Genomic DNA, 27,609 nt, shown 5'->3' with positions numbered 1-27,609 from the left:
TCCTTGTTCAGCCTGGTGAGTGGGACATCAGTGTGCCTGACTGTAGAGTCACCTATGATTAAAGTGTTGGGTACATTGTCTTGCCTTAGGGTCTGTTGTTGGGTGGCACACTGGTGTTGTGAGCTATGTGTCACTTTGGTTGTGACTGGTGTTTGCTTGCGTTTTGGCTTCGGAGATCCTTGTTTCTTGGGCAGGTTAATGTTAAGGGCCTCCACATATGTGGGTTTAGTGTTGCTATGTGTGGGTGTTGATGGTGTGGGTTTTGAAGGGCTATGAGTTGCTAGAGGTGTAATGCAGGTGTTAGCCTTCTCCTCTTGACTGTCTAGCACAATCTTGGGCTGTTCAAAAAGATTCTTCAGATTAGGTCCCCTTTTGAAAACAGTAATAGGTTTGTTACCTAATTGATTTCTAAAAATAGAATCATTCATAAGAACATCCCAATTTTTCATGAACACATGTCTCATGGTACTACTATCATTACTAAAGCAGGTAATTAAGGCATTGGTATACACATCCTTACTCAGCTCAGTATTATTACCCATAACGTCTAAATAATTATTGGGTAAATCTATTTCATATAAATCTGTTTCAGACCTATCTATTGAACTTGTATTAAATGCACCTGTATTTAGCAGGGGTTTGAAATGCCCTTTCAGTCTTTTTTTTTTTTTACTTCTATTGTTAATTCCATAATTAAGGTCTCGGGATATCCTCTATTCAAGAACATGTCCTATAACAGGTCACATTCATCAAGAAAATCTGACCAATCTGTGACCATACGGGTCTCTCATACTAATTGTCCTTTAACAATAGCTCTGTTTTGAAATATAGGATTATTACTTTGAAAATGTAAAAATGAGTTTGAATACGTCGGCTTACGGTAGATTGTAGCAGAAAATTTATGATTAATGTCATCCTTTTTTAACAGCACATCTAAATATGGTACCTGTACATCATCAATTTTATGTGTAAATAGTAAAAAGCTAGTATTGCCATTAATGTAGGAAATAAAGGGTTCGATTTCAGAATTCTCACCAGCCCAAAGAATAAAAAGATCATCCTGATATCTTAACTATAAATCACATTTAGAAAAATAAGAATTCAAAAGGTATTTATATTCCCACATTAACATACCAATATTGGTATAAACTCTGTCACAGGCAGAACCCATGGCAATACCATCCTGTTGCAAATATAAATCATTCTTGAACAATATAAAATTAGACTTCAAAACCAGATATAATGATAGTTCTATTATGTGACACCCCTTTCATCTCAAGAAATTCCCTAAACCATTCTTCTCCAGAGGAATGTGGGAGACGTGTACAAATCCTTAATATCAATTGTAATAAAAATCCAATTACTTCTATAAGAAAGCTTATTCGGCCTTCTTAGAAAATCCCGTGAATCAATACAGACAAATGGTTCACTAAACAATATTCTTAAGTTCTGCATCTAACATTTTTGCCATTGGTTGAGTGATAGATCCTCTAGCATCCAAAATGGATGCATAGGGGGTTGATGTGCATCCTTATGCAACTTTGGAAGCCTGAAAATTGTAGGTGTGATATGAAAATCAACATTCAAATAGTTGTAGTGATGAATATCAATGGCCTCCTCCAAAAATAAGTCATAAATATGACTTTGAATTCGACCATATATCATATTCCATTCATTACTTGAACTTTGTTTATATGTACTAGAATTCAACAAATATTTCATTTTTGTTACATAATCACATCTATCAATGGCAACTTAGGCCCCACCCTTATCTGGTTTAATAATCCTTACTTGTGAGTTATTTTGTAGAAAATCCAACATGCACATTCATCTACACTAAGATTTTTGTTGGCATGTTTATTCTTCCTAGTGTAAATGCCTTTAATATCCAACTCGCACATATTATGGAACAACGTTAAAGTGGGATGCTGTGGGGATTATAGATGCTGGCCACTTTAAGTGGGTTATCAACATGTACATTATTCAAAAACATTGAGCGTAAATTTAACTTACGAACATACAGCCTTAAGTCCATTAAAGTCTGCACATAATTCATGTGTTTGGAGGGAAGAGAAGTCCATCCCTTCCAAAATAGGTTGTACATATATGTGGAAATTTCAAGAGAAGAAAAATTATAAACTTTAAAGTCTCCTTTAGCATTTGTTGAAATCTGTAATGCTGGTAGTCTAAAATCCTTACTCATAAATTCAGAAACTGATAAATTCAATTCCTCCCCTTCCAGTTCTGAGGACCCCTCCCTCTCTGATTCCTCTAGGTTCCTCTGTTCGAACCACCACCTCTCCCTGGGTATACCTGCTGACTATTCTGATTTCTCAGACGCTCCAATCGTCATGGACCAGCCATCTGTTGATCTCCTAAAAAATCTTCAGTATCTTCTAATTCATTATTATGCCAGTCATTGTTGCTTTCATTCATATTCTATCCACTGGAGGTGTCTTTAGGTTCGTTGGAACAAACTTGTGAACCAGGAGGGGCTGGATAGGCAGCATTTTTGTTGTAAGCTTCCATGTCTCTGGACAGTTTTTTAATTTTCCTTAACTTTATTACATTCATCTGTTCTTTGTCAGACTTCAGGATGCGTGTATATTCATATGGGTTGTCAGAAAATTTAAGATCTTGTGTAATAGAATTATTTAACACCAAAATGTCCTTAATGAGCATCTCAATGGTAGAATTATTGAATTTTATAATTAAATCCATGTACTCAAAACCATGTTTGTCGAATAGTTGAAGCAGTTCTTTATGAAACAGTGAATTCTCCACCAAACCCGTAGGGTAACGTCATAACCGCAAGCCTTTTGGCACAATTTGTCTTTTGATACACTCTTTAAAGTAGTCCGAATCCATTTGTAATTTCTTAATTTTAGGCAACGGTCAAATTCAGATAATTTGTCACAAACATTTTGGTTGATGGTATTGGGTTCATTACTGAATGTAGTTGAACCCTTTTAAAAATTCTTTAAAATTGATAGTTTGATGACTAGATTGACTGACACGCACAGTTTCTGTTTTCCTACTCAAAACAGGTTCTGCATCAAGTGTTTGTGACAACTGATTACCCAACTGAGTGTTGAGACCATTGTTAACTTCCGAAGAGGAACCAGGAATGTTGTAGGTAGAAAGCTGGGACAGATGCGAGGCTTGAGTTGACTGTTGGAAAACCGATAACTGTTCCAATTTCTCCATTTGTTGTTTGAGCTGCTGTATTAACGTTGTCAAGTCACCCGAGTTTTCCAAGGGTGACTGTGTCACTGGAGGAGAAGAATCCATGCTGGAAAGTAGAACAACCAACACACCAAACGATACAGAAGACTACAATAAATCCAAAAACAAGCACAAACAATTCCACCAGAGAAAATCATCCAAAACCACTGGAATAAATCACAAAGCACTGCTAGAATATCCTTTTATTTGCACATGCAGGATTTCATCCCGTACCCAACGGAACTTCATCAGATAAAATGATTTCCTAACAAGCTACATTTTTAAAAAACTGATGAACCAATAAAATTGTATCAGTTATACACACCTTCTTCCTATAACCAATAAAAACCTTCACATAAAAATATATTCAAGTCCATACACATCCATCCTTTGTCCAATCACCAATAAATACTACTGGTCAATGGATATATAGATATCAAAGAATTTACCAATCATTTTTCTTTCTTAAAGCACATTATTTATTCATAATTATAAACATAGTATATACAATATCATTTTATTAACAAATACAACCTCTTCCATAATTTTTAATACATTTCATATATGAAATAAAATGTCAGAATAACAACTCTGCTGCGTTTAACCAAACGGTAAAACATTAAAAAAAATTGTTAATATTTTTTGCGGCACAGAGTTGTTCTAACCAATAAGATCTTAAGAAAGTGACATATATCCAATCGTATGGCTCTTCTGCATAAAACTATATACATAAAATATTGCAATTAAGCTGTTCGACATTGCCAAAAATCTTATACTCCTATTAGATCACATTCGGCTAATAGAGAGGCCAATTCATCTCAAACCACCAATCACAACATAATATTAATTTATGTACATAAATTACAAAAGGACTGCTGAATGGCAATTGCCAAAAATTTAATTACCCCATTGGATCAAATTCCACCAATGAAAAGGCCTATCCGGCTCAAGCCGCCAATCGCAACATAATATTCACAACCTTACTGTGAACTCTACTGAGCCGCGATAAAGGACAAATTATTATTCCAGGGATAAAAATTCAAAGAGGGATATTCCAGGGTGATTCTCTTATCACCGCTGCTATTCTCCCTTTCCCTTAACTGATTAATCTGTCTACTTAACAGCTTGGGCCATGGCTGTAGTTTGGCTCCTTGAAAACAATAAAGTGAAGACTTTTCATCTTCTCTTTGTATATTTAAAACTGTATAGCTCATTGGATGAGGAACTGAAAGCACAACTGCAAGTTGTCAAAACTTTTTCAAGCAAAATCTGAGGGTAATGCTACTCGATGCCAGAAGTCTAAGCCTCAAAATGCACTCACTCGAGGCACTCCTTTAAATGGAGAACATTGACATCTGTACAGTGACAGAGACCTGGTTCAAAGCTCCAGAGAGCACCCCTGCATTACCAGGCTTTAATTCATACCACACCTTTCGGCCACCTAACCCAGAAAGAAGCACTAAAGACGGAGGCGTGTCCATATTCATTAAGCATATCCACACCTCCAGGCTAGTTGCACAGCATAATGCATCTGAGATTATCCAAGTACAACTAACTCTGGGCAAGACCGCAATCCAAATTCGTAGCTTGCTACAGACCCCTCACCATGCCCCAAGATTCACACTCATAAATTCCAACGCCTTGGATCAACTTATTCACACCCCCACCCGGGGCAGCAATATCCAGACCTGGTCATTACCAACATGGGAAACCGGTGTTCCACACCAGAGGTCATTTCCTCGTTGGTCAGATACGACCACAAGCTAATTAGCCTGGACATCCACATCCCACCCCCAGCCCCAATTAGGGAAACCATCGTAAAAAACTTCTCAAAAGCCAACTTCACACTTAAGACAGAAGAGGCAAACTTCATGACACCCATGCAGATGGACAATAGAGGTATGACTGCCGAATCCTACACAAATGCACTTTATAAGCACTTACACGAGTGCATTGATCATGCTATCCCTAATAGAACCAAGATGTTATCCTCCAAAAAAAGGAAGCCAATCTGGTGGTCCGCTGCCATAAACAAACTCTACAACAGAAGAAAGAAAATGTTGCAAAAAAGAGTAAAATCCCATGACTGGAGGAACTCCCTGGGCAACCTCAGTAAGAAGCTGAGATCCTTCATAAAATCATCCAAAGCTAGTTACGAAAACAAAATTGCCACCGACTCTAAAGACAACCACAAACCATTGTATAGCTATGTCAAGAATCTAAATGGGAACACTCGGATCTGCTTTGAGTTGCAGCATAATGGCACTAAATATACAGAACCAACTGATATTGCAAACATCCTAGAAGACTTTACCCCCCTCTCACCCCCTAGAGGGCCCATCTCTGTACTGGAAGAATGCAAAGTTCCTATAATCACGGCTGCACAGGTTAAAAACACACTCTCCAAAGCCAAGAACACAGCATCCATGGGACCTGACAATATCCCAGGCTGCGTTCTACACGAACTACAGAATGAACTGGCACCCTACCTAAGTACCATGTTCAATCATAGCCTCACCTCAGGCTTTGTACCCACTGAATGGCGCACCGCAACAATTATCCCACTCCACAAAGGGGGGAGCCATGACAGACCCCGGGAACTACCGTCCCATTAGCCTGATGAGCCTGGTCTGCAAGGCCATGGAACATATCATCATGGAACTCGTAAACAAAGACATTGGTAATCTCCAAATTCTGGACCCTACTCAGTTTGGATTTGTAAATGGCAGATCATGTCTCCTAAACCTGATTGACTTCTTTGAAGCAGTCACCAAAGCCATAGATGAGGGTAAAATGGTTCACACAGCTTATCTAGATCTCGCCAAGGCTTTCGACACCATCCCCCACTCTGGAATTATAGATAAGCTCACTAAACTAGGTATGAATCCCTGTGTCACAAGATGGGTTGCCAACTGGCTCACGGACAGAACCCACAATGTGAAAGTAGCAGATTCCAAATCCGACATCAGACCAGTGACAAGTGGAGTACCACAGAGTTCAGTCCTGGGTCCTCTCCTGTTTGGTATCTATTCCTCTGAAGTGCAGACCAACACAGAAGGTCTTTGGCTAACAAAGTTTGCAGATGACTGCAAACTAGGAGCTATAATCGAAACTCCTAACGATGTGGACAAACTATAAAAGGGCCAAACTGAGACAGATACCTGGTGTCAAAGCCATGGCCTGAAGCTCAATGCCAAAAAGTGTATTGTCATTCCCTTTGGTAAAAACTCTCTACCCATGAACTACCACATAGCTGGTAGTCTACTTTATGCCGAAAATGTGATAAGAGACCTTGGGACACAGGTGGACAGTAGTCTCTCCTTTGATAATCACATCGCCACAGTGGTCAGGAAATCCTTCTACGTGGCTCATCTCATCACAAAAGGGTTCTCATCCAGAAAAAGAGGTCATTGTTCCCCTCTACTCATCACTCATTAGATCCATTATAGAGTACAACGCCCCTTTTGGTATGTACCTCACAAGACATCTACAACAACTAGAAAGACCACAGAAATACCTCACAAAGAGGATTACTGGTCTCAAACAGATGCCCTATGCAAGACCGTCTCAAAAAACTACAGCTTTACTCCATCGCATATCGCCTACTCAGGGGCGATCTCTGCCTAACATACAAAGCTATGTCAAACCCAGAGCTGTTGGACATGCTCCACTTAAAGAAATCCCAATCCCTCCGAGCTACACGCTCTAGGGACCTTAACCTTGTCACCACAATAAACAGAACATGCTGGAGGGATAGATTCCTGTCCCAGAGACTTCCCATACTCTGGAACAGACTACCTATCTATGTCGAGCAGAGCTCCTCATTAGCACTCTTCAAGAAAAATCTTGATTGGAAGGGAAATGGGAAATTCACCCCGGGGATCACTTCTGTGGCTCTGCTCAACAGGGGCACAGGAAAATAATTTTCTTGGGTGGTGAAAGCCAGGGTACATTTTTTGGCTAGGCTTGTATGGGCCCCTAGGGCCAATAGCCTAGTACCTACCTATGAACCTATGAAGATATAAGAATGTTATTTGGTCTTGATAAATGTGCAAAAGCAACCTTTAAAGCAGGAAAACTGCAGCACCAAGAAAAAAATCAGTTTGGGACAAGAATGTGATATAAAAGAGCTTGAGCAAGAGGCAGTCTATAAATATTTGGAATATGAACAAATGTGAACAAAGCTTGGTAGGGAATACTTTAGGAGACTTAAAATAATCCTTAAAACAACAATGACAACTAGGAACAAAATCCAAACTATAAACCAATTTGCTCTTCCTGTCCTAACTTACAGTTTTGGATTGATCGACTGGCCCCAAAAGATTTTGGATAGATTAGATAGGAAAACAAGAACGGTGCTTCATGCTCCCCAAGTCATTTATAAAAATAGGTGCATACCAAGATTATATATTCCCAGTTTCGAAGGAAGGATGGACCTCCTTGAAACTGATTACACGTGTAGATCTGCAGTCGTGGAACTCCACACATCTTCGGACCTCACAAAACCCAAATGTAGTGAAAGTTTTGAAACATGAGAATAAATCTAAGATGACTTCCCTGCTTAGTCTAGCAGAAGCATATCGGTGTCAAGCAGAAATGGAACTCAAACTACAAGTAGATAAAAATCAGGCAGCAACCGAATGTGCCAAAAAAGAATATAAGGTGAAGGATCAGATGAAAAGGCAAGAAATGTGGAAAATGCATAAATATAGTTGCAAGTATAGAAAACATCTGGAAGAACCTCATGTTGATCAGGAACAAATGCAGGAATGGTTAAGGAGAGAATTCAAACCAAGAGATGAAAGGTAAATATTGACAGCACAAGATAGTGGGCTACGTACACATTGGTTTACAAAGTCCATTGAACATGTGGGAGAAACACAAATGTAGGTTTTGTAAAACAGAATTGGAAACGGTTGCACACCTCGTTACTGGCTGTGACATACCAATGGCAGAAGGACTGTATACTGAAAGGCATAATGTGGCAAGACTATTGCACTGGGAATTGTGCAAACATTATGGTATTGAAGTGGCTGAAAAAACACTGGAAACATGAGCCACAAAGCAGCATAGAAAATGAAGTCTACATTACATGGGATCATCCATTACCAGCAGTTCAAAAGATAGATGCTAGAAAACCAGGATATAGTGGTCCATGAAAAGAAGACAAAAGTAGCATTGATAATTGAAATCACCACACTCTTGTGACTACAGTGTTTTGCGTACAGAGAGATACAAAGTCATAAAATATCAGGATTTGCAGGCAGAAACGAGAGCAATGTGGAAGAAAGACAACCAGACATTTCCAATGGTAGTAGCAGCAGCAACGGGTTTTGTAAAAAAGAATCTACATTCATACTTATGTTACCAATACATGTACCTCCATATGTATTGCAGAAGGAGTCATTACTGGGTGCATTGCGGGTGCTGTAAAGAGCACTTTTGGCTGACATCAAAGATTGAAACGATACTAATTTCATGAACTTTAATCGTACTTTGACTTGGGAATGGGGTCCACTCCCATCATGGTATTAGAAACACAAAAGATTTGGAGAAATTAAAAGGGAGAACGCATGTGCGTGTATAAAAATGTATCTAGCATGTAGAATACTATATGTGAGATGCAGTACTGTTTGAATGCATGTCTGTGTGTTTGCGTGTGTGCATTTAAACACATTTAAGTACCTCTGATTTCCTTTATTGTTTTTCATGCAAAAGCGCTTTGTAAATGTACATTAAAGTAAATTCAGCTGTGTACTATGGTTGCTATCAGTGGTCACATTTCCTTTCTGGACTACAAAATGTTTATGCAGTCTAACTCAAAAGTCTGTGGGAATGTCTTACCATGGATGTGTGTGTACCAGATGTGCATCCCCCTCTTGGAGGATGTCACAAAAAAGCCTGAAAGAACTTTTTATGAGCAATATCTGTGTACCGTGTTGATAGGGTTGCCCCTTGTCTCTCTTTCTAAAGTTCTGTACTGTGTGTGTGTGTGTGTGTGGGGGGGCTTAAATGGTAAATGTGTTGATACTTTACAAGAAAAAATATTTTCTGACTTTTTTCTAAATTTCACAGAAATCTCTGATACTGCATTTGTTATAACATGTCAGCTATTATACATAACCAGCATTTAAAGCTTAGCATTTCAATACTATGTTGCTGATTATGTAAATTTGTCAGAAAAGGTGACAACTGCCTTTAAACCCCTGACTGATCTAATTCTTTTGTTTTGCTATGAAAGAGGAGTGTTAAGTTCTTCTCCTCTCTGCAATAAAAACAGTGGAAACCGTTCCACAGCTTTCTGTCTTTTTTATAGCGGCTACTGTGCTCCTGATATTGGCAGGATTAATTGCTCATCTAAGATTGACAGCAGTACCTGACAGGGTAAACTACAGATTGATCTGTGCCTGTGATATGTCATGCAGGCGGACACAAATTCCTCTGCAAAGTATGTGAGAAGTTAAGCTTTTAAAAAAAAGTAGGTTGGCTTTCCCTTCCACTGATTCCAAGGCAAGGAAATGAAAGTTTTAAAAAGTACAAGCAGATTTGTGATAGCTACACAATACTGGAACCATATTGTAGGAAGAAAAAAGTCCTAAGGATTGAGTTAAACTGTAGGAGAGCATGGAGTTTTCCTTTAACTACTGCACAGAATCATATGTTAAAATTAAAAGCAAAACATTTTGAAAAAAAAAAAAAACTATTTTGATATTTCTAAGCAGATATTAAATTGTGCTGCCAGGCCACCCTCGCTTGTACTTTTTCTTCAGAGGGATGTTATTCCGTTTCGATTTTAATTTTCATTCATTTTGTGATCGTTTGTACTTTTTCATTTCACACAGCTTCTCATACTGCTTCAAGCCTGATTGCCATTACTCCACAGTGAAGGAAAAACCGAGAGAGTGCCTCAAACTCCTAGAAGAGAATCAGGCTAAAGCACGGCTCAGTTATTTACATTAAAAATGACAGTTCAGTCAAGATGAACTGTTGAACTTTGCATATTATGGTTTGGTAAATACTGACAACCTCTTGAGGTGTGCGTGTATGTATGCATGTTTATAATGTGTGTATTTATTTGTGTGTTTTACAAATTGCAGCACCTCTGTAGAGGAGTTCATTACCGATGGGGTTTCTTCATCCCTAGCGGACAAAGTCTGGATGAAATAGCCGAACTTGTTGATGCAGATAAGGTATGTGACATTATTTAGGCTATACAAGTCTAGTATAGTTGCAACAATATTCTGTCATGCTTATCTGTTAATATTTATCCTTAAATTTGTCAACATCCCTAAAACAGTTTTGTAATGAGACCTCAAGGAAGGGCTGTGAAGTATACCCAGGAACCGAGTACAGAATGATTCTCACATGCATGTTGAAGACACAAAGTTGTTGAGCTTGCTTTTTGGATTGTAATCTAATCCTTTATCCCTGACTACAAGGCTGAAACTGTAGAGTTGACATCAGGTACTGTATTAACAGGAATGCACGGTTCCTGCTTCCTGTCAAATGAGGTTTGTTATACAGTACTCTGATCACTACTTTATATCAGTTGTATGCTATCTTTCAATTTCTGTAAAGCTGTTCTTCCAGGGCCTCCACTGATTAAAAAAAAAAGCTAGACAGGAATGTTGCAGACTGGATCACGTAGCTACCTTTCCTAACCAAAAGTAAATCTGAAATTCAATTTTTATCTGTGGTATTTATGCTGAAGACAAAAACACACATGTAGTGTTACCACATAGAACAAAAACATACTGCTGAAGGACATCCCTATTGTACTTAACACCTTTATTAAATTCAAAAATGTCAGCAATGTCATGGGTACACAAACAATTACAGAAAACAAACTATTGTATTTTTGATAAGTTTCCTGTATTACACATAGGTTTTCTTAACCGTTATCATTCACTTCATTGCTATACAAGTTACTCAAGTCCTGATTTCCCTTAAATTTCACTCCTCCTCCTGAACATTATTCTGCATGTATTGATTCCACAAGCTCCATTTCTTTCAGTTTAATTCGAACTACCCTTTTCTAAATATCCCATCTCCAGTTATTTTATCTCATTTATAATATTCACTACTTCAGTTATGGGTGGTTTAGGTTTTGATTTCCATTTTGGAGTAATTTCTGACAGGTGCCTGCCCAGCTTCTCTCCAGATGAATAGGCGCATCTGTCCACTGCCTTTTCCCTAAAACCATCTTCCAGTTCTTGTACTGACCATCTCTAGATGTTTTTAATGTACCCACTCCACAAGGACATGTGTAGCATCCCTGCCAGCCTCCCTTTCACATCTCCAGTACTAATTATTCATTTTACATCATTCTTAAAGGGAGCTTTTGGAATGAAATGTTATCTGTGCAAATTCTTGTTTCTTTACTACACATTGGCCCAGCTTTCTCATGTAACACATTTCTGTGTTTGCTGTTCATACAGCTGAGAAATAAATACAAACACTATAATACAGACAGTTGTCAACAAGTAATTCTCTGTCCACTTGTCACTTACAAAAAGAATTGCAGTTTAGCGCACTCAGCCTATTTTTCACATGTCCTGATATGTTGTCAGACTGACATAATACTGCACTGTTTACATGTTGCTGATTATAGACTGAACCATCACCAATGTTAATAAAGTAGTCTGACATCTCCATATAAAGCACTCCTGCCTTTGATGGTAGAAGATCTGAAGACCATGAGTTATTTTCCCATGTCCAGCGATTGGATTATTTTTTGAGTTGCAGACACTGCATTGCAGCAGCAGCAGGGGGTGCTTCATACAGGAGATCTGTAGAGATAAATTCAGCAAGTAAAGGAGAGCAGTATTGCTGGAAATAAATTCATCCTCAAGTCCTGGTGATTGCTTTCAAGAGGTAGATCCTGTTTTTACAAAATCTCACCAAGACACTGATATATAGACTTATAGACTGTATTTTATACAGCATGTTTCACGGACAGAAGTAAGTTAAAAATAAGACAGCCAGCTGCACAAGTCCCAGGATAAAAATGCTCAATCCTGGTAGCTGCACTTGGTGTCAGGACTGGAAAAAAATGGCAGTGAAGAATCCCCAAGACATGGAAATATTTGGGGTTAGGCCAGGCTTAGGGGGAGTGTAGATCAGAGTGTAATGTGTGTGTGTGTGTGCTATATCTTTAAGAAACGTGAGGCTGTGCGTGCACATATAAATTAGACACATGCAATACCTAGTCCCATTTTGTAGAAGCAGAGTATGCATGACTGCAGTTGTTAGTTTGTATACAAGTTACTTAAGTTGTCATCAGTAAGCCTCTATAGTGATATGTTTCTATAAAATAAAGCTGCTTGAACAGAACCCACAAAGATTCATTTATTCATGTCCTAACAAAAGTGACATGGTGTCAGAACTGGGATGGAAGAGAAGAATATTCGGAACCTTGACATGTAAAGACGACAGCGAAGGTAAAACTGACAGAAATGAGTACAAACATAATCAGAGAGAATCAAAGGTAATGAGAATAATACAAATTATTTACTCAATGTGAAAGAAGGCAAAAAAGGGCATTACAAGGGCACAGACTGCATTATCAGGCAAGCGGGAAAGTACAAAAAATGTTAACTAAAGAAAATGTTTAAGATAAAAGTATTTGATGAAACGATTAATAGTAAAGTAAAAAACGAGCATGTTTAAAGTGAATTGAATGTGTTTAAGGCAGAATTGGGCATGTTTAGAGTAAAATGAGCACAAGAAAAATACATTGAGCATGGAAAAGGGCTTGAATGAGCAAAATTAAAATAATAAGGAAAGAAAAGGGCACATTAAGCAAATATAAACAAGGAGACTGTATGTGTGTAGGCAAAGTGCTGTATTTGGACATAACTATGACTTTGTTGTAGTATCAAGGACATAATTAAAGTTATTTGAAGTATCTCAGAGTGTGTAAAAGTGCTTACAGTATGTGTGTTTATTATTGTGCATGTATTTCAAAGAGTTCATAGTGTGCAAAGTGCAACTCTTTTGTGCAATTCAGTCAAAGCATAGTTATTTCGAAGACAAGTTTTTGTGCTTGCTATGTCTGTTCCATTAGAGTGCTTTCTTGTACTGTAAAGAGTTGCCTAGCAAGGTACTGCCATTTTGGGGACATTTCAGTGTGCTGCATTCAGTTATTAGCAAAGTGCAATTACTTTGAAAGCTATTGAGTTTTGGGCAACAGATGTTCGATTTATTCGCATTGTACAGTTGCTTGATATGTTTCTTGCAGTGATAAGAGGTGTTTTCTTGCAAAAGATGACATTACAAGAGTATTATAGTACTCATAAATTACTCAGTTGCATTGTAAAGTTCTTGAATGTTTCTTAAAGTGGCAATTTTAATAAATGATGGTGCATGACTGTAGCATTCCTGCCTTTACTGATAAAGCTCCAAGTAATGACGTTAACAAGTGATGGTGCATTACTTTACCATTTCTGTCTTTACCAATTCCGAAAGTATAGCAAGTGATGATAAATGACTTTAGCATTTCTGCCTTTACCAATAAAAGATTCCGAAAGCATCGAAAAGCCCGATAAATTATTTCTCAAAGCTCCGTAAAGCATCAAACAGCTTGAAAAGCTATTTCACAAAGTTCAGTAAAGCATCAAAAAATCTGAGAAGTTGTTTCAGCAAAGTATCAAAACACTTGAAGTTTTTTTTTTGCAAAGTCCGGTTATTTGAAAGTACTAAAAGTTTGTTTATTCACATAATTCCGGTAAGCTCTATGAAAGAAAGTATAAAATCAGAGCACAAAGGCATTGAACAAGTACTGTTTATGCAAGTTACATATGCACATGTGTAAGTGTGTATTTGTGCATAGTTGAAAGAACCTTTGTTGGTATGTGTTAATATGGCAGACTGATTTTGAAAACCCCAACCACTTGTGTTTGATCAAAATATTGCAGGGAACTGGAGAATATTTGATAGAGAGTATGATGTTTTTGTACAAGAAGCTTATGCAGATAGCGATGCACATACCAGGGCATTCATTTTGCTAAACCTAACAGGGTCTGTGGCCTTAGCAAGAGAGCGTTCATTTCTGTATGCACAAGCTGTGTATGAAAGGAGAAGGTGCAGACCGCCATGTTGTTGTGCAAGCTAAATCAAATGAGGATCCATAGTGCTTGAAGCACAAGTTTAGAGAAGTGTGCAACCCCCAGATGACTATTACATTAGAGAGGCATTTGTTTTACACAAGCGATCAGAAACCAGGGGAAACATTTGCAGGTTATGTAACTAACTTGAGCAACAGAGCTAAAACATGTCAGTTTGGTGGTTTAAAAGATGAGCTGATAAAAGATAGGCTTGTATGTGGTATTAACAGTGCTGCTGTGAGAATGATTTTACTTTGTGACCATGATTTAACATTGCGCAAAGCAGTAGAGATTTGTCAGATCCATGATATGACAGACACATGAGTATGCTTGCAAGTGACAAGCTCCAGAGCAAACGTAGGTAGTATGTAACACATGACAAACAAGAACAGGCCTAAGCATGTGGCAGCTACAGGGTTTCCAAAGAAGCCGCAACATTTTCTAGCAAGTTCCAGAAAAAGTGCAAGCTCCACCGCCAGCTCAGTGCAACACAAACTTGAGTCAGATAACCAAACCAGGAGTTTGGAAAAAGCAGTCACCAACCACGAAGTAGTAATCCACAAGGTTTTATTAACACTGACAACACACAATGCGTTTTCGTCCTCAGACTTCATCAGATAACACAGTTCATGAAAATACATCCTTATGTAACTCCTCACATTAAATAATTAACTAATTAACCAATAAATCCTTTGCATCAATTAATGGAATAAATATATGTGTAAGGACAAATAGACAGTTAAAAGCCTATAAAAACCCACATTTAATAACTATTAAACAATAAATATCAAGTTTATAAATATGTATATATATAAATATAAGTATTTATAAAAAATTCACCTTTTAATGCAATTTAAAAGAAAAGATATGTAAAAAAAATTGTGCAATGCTACCCTCTAGTGTCCAATAACAGGAAGACTTTTATAATTTAGCTGCTCTTAGTTTTAATAATGGTGCAAGTGAAATACTTTCATTCAGACCAGGATGCCTACCTGCATCCAAAAATACCTGCCAATGTAGCTCCCTGTGTTCAAGACTGGTTTCCCACAACCCCCCCCCCCCCAATATCTTTGGGAACAACCTCCTGTACAAAAAAACAAAAATGTTGCTTTGGCACACTCCTGCGTATGTTTATACAGGACATTCTTATCATTATTTTTACTTGTATCATAAAAATGTTCATAAATCCGCCTTTTCAGGCATCTTTCAGTCTTCCTTATATAAAATGCACAACATGCCTCACAGGATACCAAATAAACCAAGCCACTGGAGTTACAATTACTATGACATGTACTATGAACATATTTATTCCTACTTTTGATAACACCTTATCAGTATTTGTTATGTGTATACACTGTGCACGTGTCCCACATTTGTAGGTACCCGGCCTCCTGGCCTTTTGAACAGGCTTCCTTTTCTCCATTAATTCCTTTAAATGAATTCCTTTTTTAAAAACAATATTTAAAGGCTTGTGTTGCATGTCCTTTAAATCAATGAAAGAGGTAAACCTGTCCCATTCCTTTTTAACCAATTCTATTACCCAATGGGAATCACTATTATATTCCAAGGTAAATACCCCAAGAAACTTATCATCCTTAGTTTTAACATTACTAGAGTTTGACTCAATACCTTTACCCAACAAGGGTCTGAATCTTGACGCCCTTTGACTTTTAATATATAAAATGGAATCCATCTGTGTAACCCCTTTCTAGAAAAAGTTTTCTTAAGAAAAGTCATTCTTCATCAAAGTCATCATCTACAGAGGTGAGCCTACTAGCCCTAACCAATTGCCTTTTGAAGATACTTTTTCTCTGTATAAAAGGGTGTGCGCTCTCAAAATGGAGATATGAATTGGAGAATGTCTCCTTTTGGAAAACTGTTTCAGTGAGCTCCAGAGCAAACATAGGTAGTATGTAACACATGACAAACAACAACAGGCCTAAGCATGTGGCAGCTGCAGGGTTTCCAAAGAAGCCACAACATTTTCTAGCAAGTTCCAGAAAAAGTGCAAGCTCCATTGCCAGCTCAGTGCAACACAAACTTTGAGTCAGCAAACCCAAGTCTAGCTTTATTGTTAACTGTCACAATTGTGGTGCAAATCATTAGTCTAAAAAAGAGAAGTGCTTAGCATTTAGTCAGCAATGTCACAAGTGCAAAAAATGGAATCATTTCCAAAAGTTTTGCAAATAAAGTAAGCTTTACACAGTTGTGAAGAAAGGTCACACACAAAAGCAAGTTGATCAGGTAGAGCCGAAACAGTCCGCTTTCTATGTAGATGTGTATCAGTACTTGGAGAAAGAGTTGATGCAGTAAACTTAAGGAGCGAAGTGTTTTGTATGGTACACATTAATGGAAAATCCACAGAGCTCAAAGTAAACACTGGGTCAAAGTGTAATGTTATATCAGCAGACAGATTTGCAAGAGTGATAACTAATGAGCAACTCAGTGTAACTAGCAATACGAGACTTGTTGCTTATAGAGGTGAAGAAATTTAAACTGAAGGTTCAGTAATGCTTTCATGTTATCTGGCCGAGAACTGTTACAACTTGTTGTTCTCTGTAGTGTGATGACCAGTGCAATCTTTACTGGGTCTCAAAGATAGTTTAAGAATGAATCTGCTTTCTTTTGCTAAAGAAGTTAATCATGTGAGTGCAGTTCCAAGTTCCAGTTTTTCAAAAGCCATTTTCACAGAGCATGCTGATGTTTTTGATGACAAATTGGGCAAACTTCCAGTTGTATATTCCATGAAGTTAGACCCAAAAATCACTCCAGCAGTCAGACCAACGAGAAGAGTTCCAGTAGCTATGCAAGATAAAGTTAAAGCTCAGTTTGATAAAATTGTGCAGCAAGGTGTGATTTGTCCCATCTCAGAACCAACTGAATGGGTGTCGTCCATGGTAGACACTCCTAAAATAGCTCAGATGAAATCAGAATATGCATTGACCCAAGATATTTTAGCAAAGCATTAAAAAATATCATCCAATGTGCACAATTAAAGAAGTTGCAGCTCTAATACCAAATCCCACTGTATTTTCTATTTTGGATACAAAGAGTTAATTTTTGGCAAGTGATGCTTGATTGCAAATCCTCATTTCTACCTACTTTTGGTACTCTGTTTGGCAGATGCAGATTCCTAAGGATACCATTTGGAATAAATTCTGCAAGTGAAGTTTTCCAGCGTGCAATAGAGCAAATTTTTTTCAGGTTATACTTGTGCCATAATAGTATATGATCTTTTAGTTGAAGGCAGTGGTGAAGCAGAGCATGACAGAAACCTCAAGAAAGTTCTAGACAGAGCATTTGATGTAAACTTAAAGCTCAATTCTCTGAAGTGCAAATTCAGACTTCCAGAAGTTGCATATGTAGAACATTTGTTTACAAGTACAGGCTTGAGACCTAACCCAACCAAGCAAGTAACTGTTCTAGAAATGTCTGCACTAGACAGTGTACAAGGTTTACAGCATTTTCTGGGCATGGTCAACTATTTAGGCAAATTTAAACCTGATTTCAGTGAGTTTACAGCACCTTTAAGAGCGATAACAATGTTGCATGGTCATGGTTGGAACATCACCAGAAGGCATTTGATGACGTTGAGCAGAAAATTGCCAACCCACCTACGTTAAGATACTATGATGTGAATAAACCAGTTCTTTCTTGTGATGCTTCAAAATTTGGCCTAGGTGCAGTTATTCTTTGAGGGCAGACTAGTAGCCTATACATCAAGAACACTAACTCAAACTGAGAATTCAGTATGCTCAAATTGAGAGAGCTTTTGGCAATAGTATTCGCCTGTTAAAAGTTTCACGATTATATTTATGGTCAAGCTATTCAGATTGAAACCGATCATCAACCTCTAGTTACTTACTATTCTAAAGAAGCCTATGCATTCTGCTCCAGCAAGATTACAAAGAATGATGCTCAAATTGCAAATGTAGAATTTCAAAATGGTCTACACTAAAGGCAAATTGCTTTATCTGACTGATTTCTTTAGATCACCCAAAAGTGCAACAGAACAGCTTGATGCTGAGACTTTTGACTTTGATGTGATGTCAGTGCGTATTTTTTACACCACTAGACTTGAGTTAAGAGATTACACAGAGACTGATCTAATTTCACAAAAACTTAATCATTATTTTAATATTGGATGGCCGTCAAAGCAATCTAATGCATCACCTGAGGCATATTTTCCTTACAGAGATGAATTGTTGATAGAAGATGGCATTATTTTCAAAAATCATAAAATAATTGTTCCTGATTCCTTGGTGGCCTAATGGTTAAGGTGTTTGCCTTACAAACACAAGGTGCAAGGTTTGAGTCTCACAAGGGATAATTGACTAGGCTTAAAATGGCCCACAAGGGCAGTTAGCCTAGTACTGATCTATTTCTATTTCTTATATATTAAAATTATATTTTGCATTGTGGTCACCCAGGTTTATCATCCACTAAGAGAAGTGCAAGATGATTCATGTTTTGGCCTTCATTATCAAAAGACATTGATAGTTATTCTTGTTCAGTGTACACTAGTACTAGACTGCATTTCCAAAGAGAATTGCTTCAGCTAAGTCCAATTCCTGAACTACCTTGATCTACTGTAGCAACTGATATCTTTGAGTGGAACAGTCAACACTATTTGGTTTTGGTAGACTCTTATTCAAATTAGTTTGAGAGTGATCTGCTACCAAACTTAACCTCAGCTGCTGTTATTACTAAGCTGAAATGTCATTTCTCTGTTCATGGTAGTCCACACAAACTTTTTTTTCTGACAATGGTACTCACTAGCCGGTTTCAGAAATTTGCAAAAGAATGGGACTTTGTATATGTCACTAGTAGTCCTGAATATCCTCAATCCAATGGTCTAGCTAAACATGCAGTACAGTGTGCAAAGTCATTACTTGAAAAGTCAAAATGTGACAATACCGATGTATTCTTGAATTTGCTTAATCTCAAACATATCCCCGTTGTGATATTCTTGGCTCACCTGCTCAAAGACTACTTTCCAGACAAACTAGAACTATGCTACCTATTTCATCAAGTTTGTTGCAGCCTAAACTGAAGAACAACAAAATCGAGGCTCGGTTCTTTAAGAAGTATATCCAGAAATCTAGTTACGACAGATTGAGCAGATTACTTTGTCTGTTGAGGGAAGGACAGACTGTATGAATCTAGACAACAACAGGTTTTGATTGAGTAGGACAGATTACAGGCATCTGTGCCAAGCTGAGATTCTATTTGGTAGATTCCGACGGTGTGAAGTATAGGAGGAATCGTAGACATCTTCTTCCTGTACCAGAATAATAATCATTGCAGTCACAACATTGCATCTGTAATGCAAACTCTAAATCAAAGAATGAGTCAGACATTGTTTCTAGACCACATTGTGTTCAAAAGTCTGATTTCTGTTCCAGAAAGTGATTCGAACATTCTACAGGTCAACCATTTTGTAGAAACTATCCCAGTTGTTAAATATAATTCCCAGTTTTATGTCCCATGATATGGATGAGTTTCTAAGCCTAGTGTAATATGCAGCAATGTGGATTTGATTGTATATATGTATGTGTACTTAGTGTTGTATAATGCATGTCTATAGATTACCTGTGATTTCTGCATGCCAGATAATCTCATGACAAATTGCATGATCTATTTCTCAAAGAGGGAGGATGTAGATTAGAGTGTAACGTGTGTGTGCTATATCTTTAAGAAGTATGTGAGGCCGTGTGTTCACGTATAAATTACATACACGTGCAATCCCTAGTGCCATTTTGTAGAAGCAGCCAGAGAGTGAGCATGTATGATCACAGTAGTTTGTATATAAGTAATTTAAGTTATAGTTAGTAAGCCTTTATAGTGATCTGTTTGTATAAAATAAGTGCTTGAACAGAACCCATGAAGACTCATTTATTTGTGTCCTAACACGAAAGTGACAGGGTAATACCCCCTCCCCCCATTGTAGAAGGAAGTAGTAGTTCACAAGAAACAAAACTGACAAGACAAAAAAAAAGCCATAAAGATGATAGAGTGGACTGTTAAAGATGAGAAAGAAATTGTGCATTGTTACTGTAATGCAAGAAGCCCAGAATTTCCAGGTAGAGTATATACAAAAAATTGAGAGAAATTAGAGAAAAGCAAAACACTGGCATAAGAAAAATTGGCAAAAGCTTTAAATGCAAGTTTGTGTTCATTAATTCAATAGATTCATGAAAAACATATGGACCAAGAAACCTTAGGCCATTTGCAAAAAGAAGCAACTGAGGAAGTGTGAAAATTAAAATAAAATCAAGATTTTTTGAAAGGAGTAAAATGTGGACATGGGAAAGAGAGATCTGATATGGTGCAACATTTATGCAAAGAGAGAGCCAAACTAATCGGTACAAAAAAGCAGCTCCAAAGATATTTGAGGAGAAATAACAGGCAAAGGCACCCAGATATGGAAAACTTCACAGTACAAAAAATAAAATTACAAAGTGGGAACAGAAGGATTAGTAAAGTACAAGTTAAACAAATAGAAGCTGAAGTTATGGAATAACTGCGAAATGAAAGATTTAGTGTAGAAAGTGTAACAGGTTATGTCACAGCATGATGAAACAATGACACCGCAATTTAAGGAGAAACGGGTGGAGTGAGAGACATTTGAAGAAATATAGACATGGGAAAGGGAAGAAAGATTTAATACAGTGCAATATTTATGCAAAAGAGAAAGCAACACTAATCGGTACAAAAAAGCAGCACCAAAGCTATTTAAAGAGAAATACAGGCAAAGGCATCCAAATACAGAAAATTTTACAACAGAAAGAATAAGAAAACAAAGGGGACATTAAAAAAGAGGTTTAGTAATGGAGAAGTTAAAGAAATAGAAACTGAAGTAATGGAATACCTGCAAAGCGAAGGATTTAGTTTACAAAATGCAATTCTAGTAACATCACAGCATGATAGAACAATGAATCCCCAAATTAAGGAGAAACCAGTGAAACCAGAAGAATCTGATCATTTGCCGTCAGTAGGAAACCCATACAAAAGTTCAGTTGGAGTTGCACAACAAGGGAAGGAACAGGAAACTGTGGCAACTCTGATGCAGTCAGTGTTGTAGAGTGATAGGCCAGTGAGTTCCCCATCTGAAAGAGTAATGGAAAGAAACGGTTCTTATTGTACAGGACATGAAATGGGATGAAGTAATGTTCAGAGAAACTGAAGCAAAATTAAAGGCTCCTGACTGGAAAACCCTAGGCCCAGATGCAGTTACTAACTTCTGGGTAAAAGTATTAACATCTTTACACAAAGATTTAGCTCTGAATAAGAACTTTTTATATGTGAATAGACACCAACTTGGTTAACAAGAAAAAATACTCCTCAAGAGTGAACATACAAGCTATCCTAATAACTACATACTTGCCTTCAGACACTGTATAAACTATATACTGGAATTCATGCTGACACAGTTTATAGCCATTTAAAAGAAAACTCCATGGTAATAGAACAAAAGGGTAATAAAAGGAAGTCATATGGAGCAAAGGATAATTTGTTAGTCATAATTTAGAATTGTAAAAAGGGGAAAAATCTAAATATGGCATGGATAGACTACAAAAAGTTTGACAGCATACTACATACATAAATAAAGGAGTGGTTACAGATGTATAAAATTTGTACTTTTACTGATTGACATTTTCATGGTCACAGTAATGTAGTCTATTTGCAGCTAAGCCATAATAAAGAACAAATTATTATCCCAGGGATAAAATTCAAAGGGGGATATTCCAGGGTCACCTGCTCTTTTGTCTTGCCCTTAATCCATTAAGATGTCGGCTTAACAGATTAGGGCATGATTACAGCTTGGCTCCCAGAAAACGACAAAGTGTAAAAGACTTCTCATCTTATAGGAACAAGTACAAGCTATAAACCGATTTGCTGTTCCTTCTGGTTTACACTTTTAGGGTAATTGATTTGCCTCAAAAAGTATTGATCAGTTAAACAGGGAAAACAAGAAAACTGATTCACTCTTATCAAAAGATTTATCATCATCATCTTTCGGCTGTTCCCGTTAGGGGTCGCCACAGCGGATCATCTGTTTCCATTTCTTTCTGTCCTCTACATCATACTCTTTCACACCAACCACCTGCATGTCCTCTCTCACCACATCCATAAACATCATCTTAGGCCTTCCTCTTTTCCTCTTACCTGGCAGTTCCATCCTTGGCATCCTTTTCCCAATATACCCAGCATCCCTCCTCAGCACATGTCCAGACCAATGCAATCTCGCCTCTCTTGCTTCGTCTCCAAACTGTCCAACCTGTGCTGACCCTCTAATATACTGATTCCTAATCCTGTCCATCTTAGTCACACCCAGTGCAAATCTTAACATCTTTAACTCTGCCACATCCAGCTCTGACTCCTGCCTTTTCAACAATGCTACCGTCTCCAACCCATATAACATAGCTGGTCTCACTACCCTCTTGTAGACCGTCCTTTTCACTTTTATTGGTACCAGTCTGTCACAAATCACTCCTGACACTCTTCTCCACCCATTCCACCCTGCCTGTACTCTCTTCTTCACCTCTCTTCCACACTCACCATTACTCTGAACTGTTGATCCCAAGTACTTAAACTCATCCACCTTTACCAACTCTACTCCCTGCATCCTCACCATTCCTCTACCCTTCCTCTCATTTACACACATTCTGTTTTAGCCCTGCTGACCTTCATTCCTCTCCTCTCTAAAGCATATCTCCACCTCTCCAGGGTCTCCTCAACCTGGTCACTACCCTCACTACATATCACAATGTCATCTGCAAACATCATAGTCCACAGGGCCTCCTGAATAATCTCATCTGTCAACCTGTCCATCACCACTGCAAATAAGAAAGGGCTCAGAGCTGATCCTTGATGTAATCCCACCTCCACCTTAAACGTATCTGTCACTCCCACCGCAGTCCTCACCAATGTCACACTACCCTTGTACATATCCTGTACCACTCTTACATACTTCTCTGCCACTCCCGACTTCCTCATACAATACCACAATTCCTCTCTAGGCAACCTGTCATGTGCTTTCTCTAAGTCCACAAAGATACAGTGCAACTCCTTCTGACCTTCTCTGTATTTCTCCAACAACACTCTCAGAGCAAATATTGCATCTGTAGTGCTCTTTCCTGGCATGAAACCATACTGCTGATCACTAATCACCTCCCTTCTTAACCTAGCTTCCACTACTCTTTCCCATAACTTCAAGCTGTGACTGATCAATTTTATCCCTCTGTAGTTACTGCAGCTCTGCACATCACCCTTATTCTTAAAGATAGGTACCAAAACACTTTTTCTCCACTCCTTAGGCATCCTCTGACTTTCCAAAATTTCATTAAACAATCTGGTTAAAAATTCCACTGCCATTTCTCCTAAGCACCTCCATGCTTCCACTGGTATGTCATCTGGGCCAACAGCCTTTCCATTCTTCATCCACGTCATAGTATCTTCTTCTGGTATTTAAGCCCTAACTTTGATAGGGTTTCTGTCTATACACACTGAGCAGAGTGGATAAGTTGTTGACCGCAGCTGTTAGCTGAGATATAGAAGTATCCTGTTTTTTTTCGATTTATACAAATTATTGTTTTTAACAATTAATATATAGCACTTTTATTGTCTGCTTTTTAGTCTTCGTTTGTATTTTATTGCTATTAACTAATCTGCACAAGTAACTGATTTGTCTGCAGTTAAAAGCATTCTGTATCTTTACAAATCTTCATATGTGTGCTTTTTTAGTGCTACTGTCTCTAGGCTATTGTCCCCACCCTCCGTCCCAGTTGGTGTCTGGCTCTTATACTTGGTGGCTTTGCAGTTGCCCGCCCCTACTGTAAATCTGATCTGTGACACTTCTCCCAGTCTAGTGTCATTAGCTCATTGCCTTAATATTGCTACAACTCAAGTGCTCTAGGTTGCACTGCATCTGAAGTGTTTGTATGTTTTAGCTGCTTTTCTGTATGTATAGACTTCTCTGTTTCTTTAACTAAATAAGCTCTGCGAAGTTGTTTTATTGCATTCCTTCTGTATTTCTGAGTTTTTTTCACTTTTAAAGTTTGTTTTTGCTTAGTTTAACTGGTAGGCTAAACACTCAAGTGCGCTAGCCGAATTAAAGCATTTACTGTGTTTCTGTACCTAATTTCTGCTACTTTGTAAAAAAATAAATAAATAAATATCCTTGTTTACCGCCTTTACTGAACTAGAATAGTCCAGTCTTCAGGTATTGCTGATCTCTGGGCTGTGTCATAGTTCCTGTGTTGCCCATATCCTTATTTGGATAGGAGGAAGCTTCTTTGTTCACCAGTGAGAGTGGGGAGCTCTGAGCAGCCCATCTGTCCCTTGAGGAGTGGTTCCAGCCCAGTGACATGTGGCTTATTGGCCGTTTTGGGCCATTTCCTGTCTCTTTCTAACCCCCTGCTTTAAAGCCAGCTTTAGCGCTTGTAATTTAAAGTTTTGTCGCATTTACCTGTTGAGGCTACACATTCAAGTGCGCTAGCCTGTGTTAAATATTTATTGCATTTTTCTGCTGTTTGTTGCAAAAAAAAAAAAATTATCCTGGTTTCCCATCTTTCCTGACCTAGAGTAGTCCAAATACAGGCTTTGCTGTATTCTGGACTTTTGGAAAGTTCCTGTGTTGCCCATTTCCTTTCTTGGATAAAGGGAGGCTTCTTTGTTCACCAGTGGCAGTGGGGAGCTTGGAGCAGCCTATCTATCCCTGGAGGAGTGTTCCCAGCACAAGAATCTGGTAGTCTATTGGCCATTTTGGGCCAATTTTTAGCTCTTTCAAGTCCCCCTGTATAAAACCCACTTTGGCACGGTTTTTGCGCTTGTTACTACTCAGCCAAGCTCTTTGTGGTCCTGCAGAGTGGTGCTAGCAGCAGAGAGGCTAAAAGAGCGACTGCTAACCTGATAAAAGTGTTTGTTTTCCTGCTACTACCTGGGCGACTGTCTGATCTAGCTAAACTGCAAGTATTCTGCTTCTTGAACTGTTTTAAACTGTTTAAAGTTGTTTTTGCACCTGCACTTTTAAAATTTGTCCTGTTTGTTGCTTTTACCTGTTGAGGCTACACACTCAAGTGCGCTAGCCTGTGTTACATATTTATTGCATTTTCTTGCTGTTTGTTGCAAAAAAAAAAAAAAATTATCCTTGTTTCCCGTCTTTCCAGACCTAGAGTAGTCCAAATACAGGCTTTGCTGTATTCTGGACTTTTGGCCTGTGTTGCCCATTTCCTTTCTTGGATAAAGGGAGGGTTCTTTGTTCACCAGTGGCAGTGGGGAGCTTGGAGCAGCCTATCTATCCCTGGAGGAGTGTTCCCAGCACAAGAATCTGGTAGTCTATTGGCCGTTTTGGGCCAATTTCTAGCTCTTTCAAGTCCCCCTGTATAAAACCCGCTTTAGCACAGCTTTGCGTGATTTTGCACATAGCACAGCATTGGGCAGCTCTGCTTAATTGTGTTTAAACCATTCTCAGCTCCACAAAGTCTGCTGTTCACTTTTTCCCTTAGAACTGATCTAGTTCTCATAATAAGCACCCTATTCCCACTGTAAAGCCTGGCACTTGCTCACTAAAGCAATTATATAAGTCAGCACTAAAAAAGTAAAAGCACTACACCCTCACAAGCTCCCCTTGAGTACTTTGTTCCCCAGTGGCCCTTTTTTTCAGTTATAAAGGAATTCCCAATACTATTCTAGCATGTCCAAAGGTCAGTTGTCAATCTCCTCTCCAGTCCAGTTGGTGAATCTGGGAATCTTGAGGCAATGTTACAACTGTCTCATGTACACAGACAACCCTCTCCTCCTCCCAACAAATTCCAACACATGTGAGAGATGCAACCATATAGCCAAACTGGAGGCTAAGCTCTCTCAACTCAGTACTGGCGTAACCAGTCAGGAGGAGAAGGAAACCACACTCACTACAATTCCAGTCTCACATAGACCTACCACGACAGCAAACCAAACACATAAACACACAAAAACATACTCAGGCTCTAAATAAAAATCTGCCTAAGCAGCAGAGACCTCCAAAGCAGACACCCAAGCAACCGCTACCCCAAAACAAAACACGTGCAACACATAGCTCACAAAGCCAGTGTGCCGAACAGTCACAGCCCTTAAGGCTAAACAACACACCTGATAAACTTGTAATAGGTGACTATCGTCAGGCACACTGACATCCCGCTCACCAGGCTGAACAAGAAGGTCACGGTGAGCTGCCTGTCTGGTGCTAGGATCTGCCACATAACACAAGCACTCAGGTCACTTCAAGGCAAGTACAAATATGACTCAGACGTTGTCCATGCTGGTGTGAATGACCTGAGACGTACCTCCCTGGACTACATGAAAAGAGACCTAGAGGAGCTCTGTGAGCATGTAGCCCAGGCCGGTATGACCCTGACCTTGAATAGCATCTTACCCTCACCAAGAATGATGCCACAATATGAAGACAAGATGATCAATTTCAACAGTTGGCTTAAGTATTGGTGTCATTCAAATTGGGATCCAATGCCTGTCTGCCTGGGATGACATGCTCAACAAGCCACGATGCTTCGCTAGGGACGGCTTGCACCTGTCACCCCTGGGCTTTCGGTTAGTGGCAAAGGCTCTTGCCACCCCCATAGTGCCTTTTTTAGGCAAGGCTCAAAAGACAAACCCACCTCCATAGGTATCACAAGGGATAAGAAACTAAGAGTAATGCTACTCAACGCCAGAAGTCTAAACCTCAAGATGCATGCACTCGAAACTCTCCTTAGCATGGAGAACATCGATATCTGTGCAGTAACAGAAACCTGGTTCAAGGCTTCTGAGAGCACCCCAGCACTACCAGGTTATACCTCATACCATGCTTTTCGGCCCCAAAACTTGGACCGAACCACAAAAGGAGGGGGAGTATCAATATTCGTCAAAGATGCCCACACCTCCAGGTTGGTGGCACAGCACGAAGCATCAGAGACTATACATGTGCAACTAACAGTGGGTAAAACTGCCTTCCAGTTTATAGCCTGCTACAGACCACCCTCCCAAACCCAGGAACCCCACTCGGCCTTCCTGAGAACACTGGAAAATATGAAGGTCTCTCCAAACACCATTATATTGGGCGACTTCAACTACCCTAACATAGACTGGGAGCGTTACTCTGGCTCCAACACCCTAGCCCAAAGGTTCCTAGAATTTATAAAATCAAATGCTACAGAACAACTTGTTGCCACTCCCACAAGAGGGGAAAACTTACTGGACCTGATCATCACCAACATGGGGACTCTATGCTCCAGACCAG

General features: G+C 38.8%; 1 protein-coding gene across 1 annotated transcript in view; it reads left to right on the top strand.

The window, feature by feature from the left end:
• Window positions 1–27,609, top strand: part of RTN4IP1 (reticulon 4 interacting protein 1) — a 349,792-nt gene that overhangs the window by 176,186 nt on the left and 145,997 nt on the right. The window contains exon 8 of the mRNA XM_044064928.1: window positions 10,323–10,415. Coding sequence (XP_043920863.1) covers window positions 10,323–10,415 — 93 coding nt within the window. The remainder of the gene's footprint in view (window positions 1–10,322; window positions 10,416–27,609) is intronic.

This window comes from Protopterus annectens, chromosome 1.part0 (genome assembly GCF_019279795.1).
Source record: "Protopterus annectens isolate FY-2018-M chromosome 1.part0, PAN1.0, whole genome shotgun sequence".
NCBI lineage: Eukaryota > Metazoa > Chordata > Ceratodontiformes > Protopteridae > Protopterus > Protopterus annectens.
Note: the sequence above shows the minus strand (reverse complement) of the source record. Positions and strands in the feature narration are given on the sequence as shown.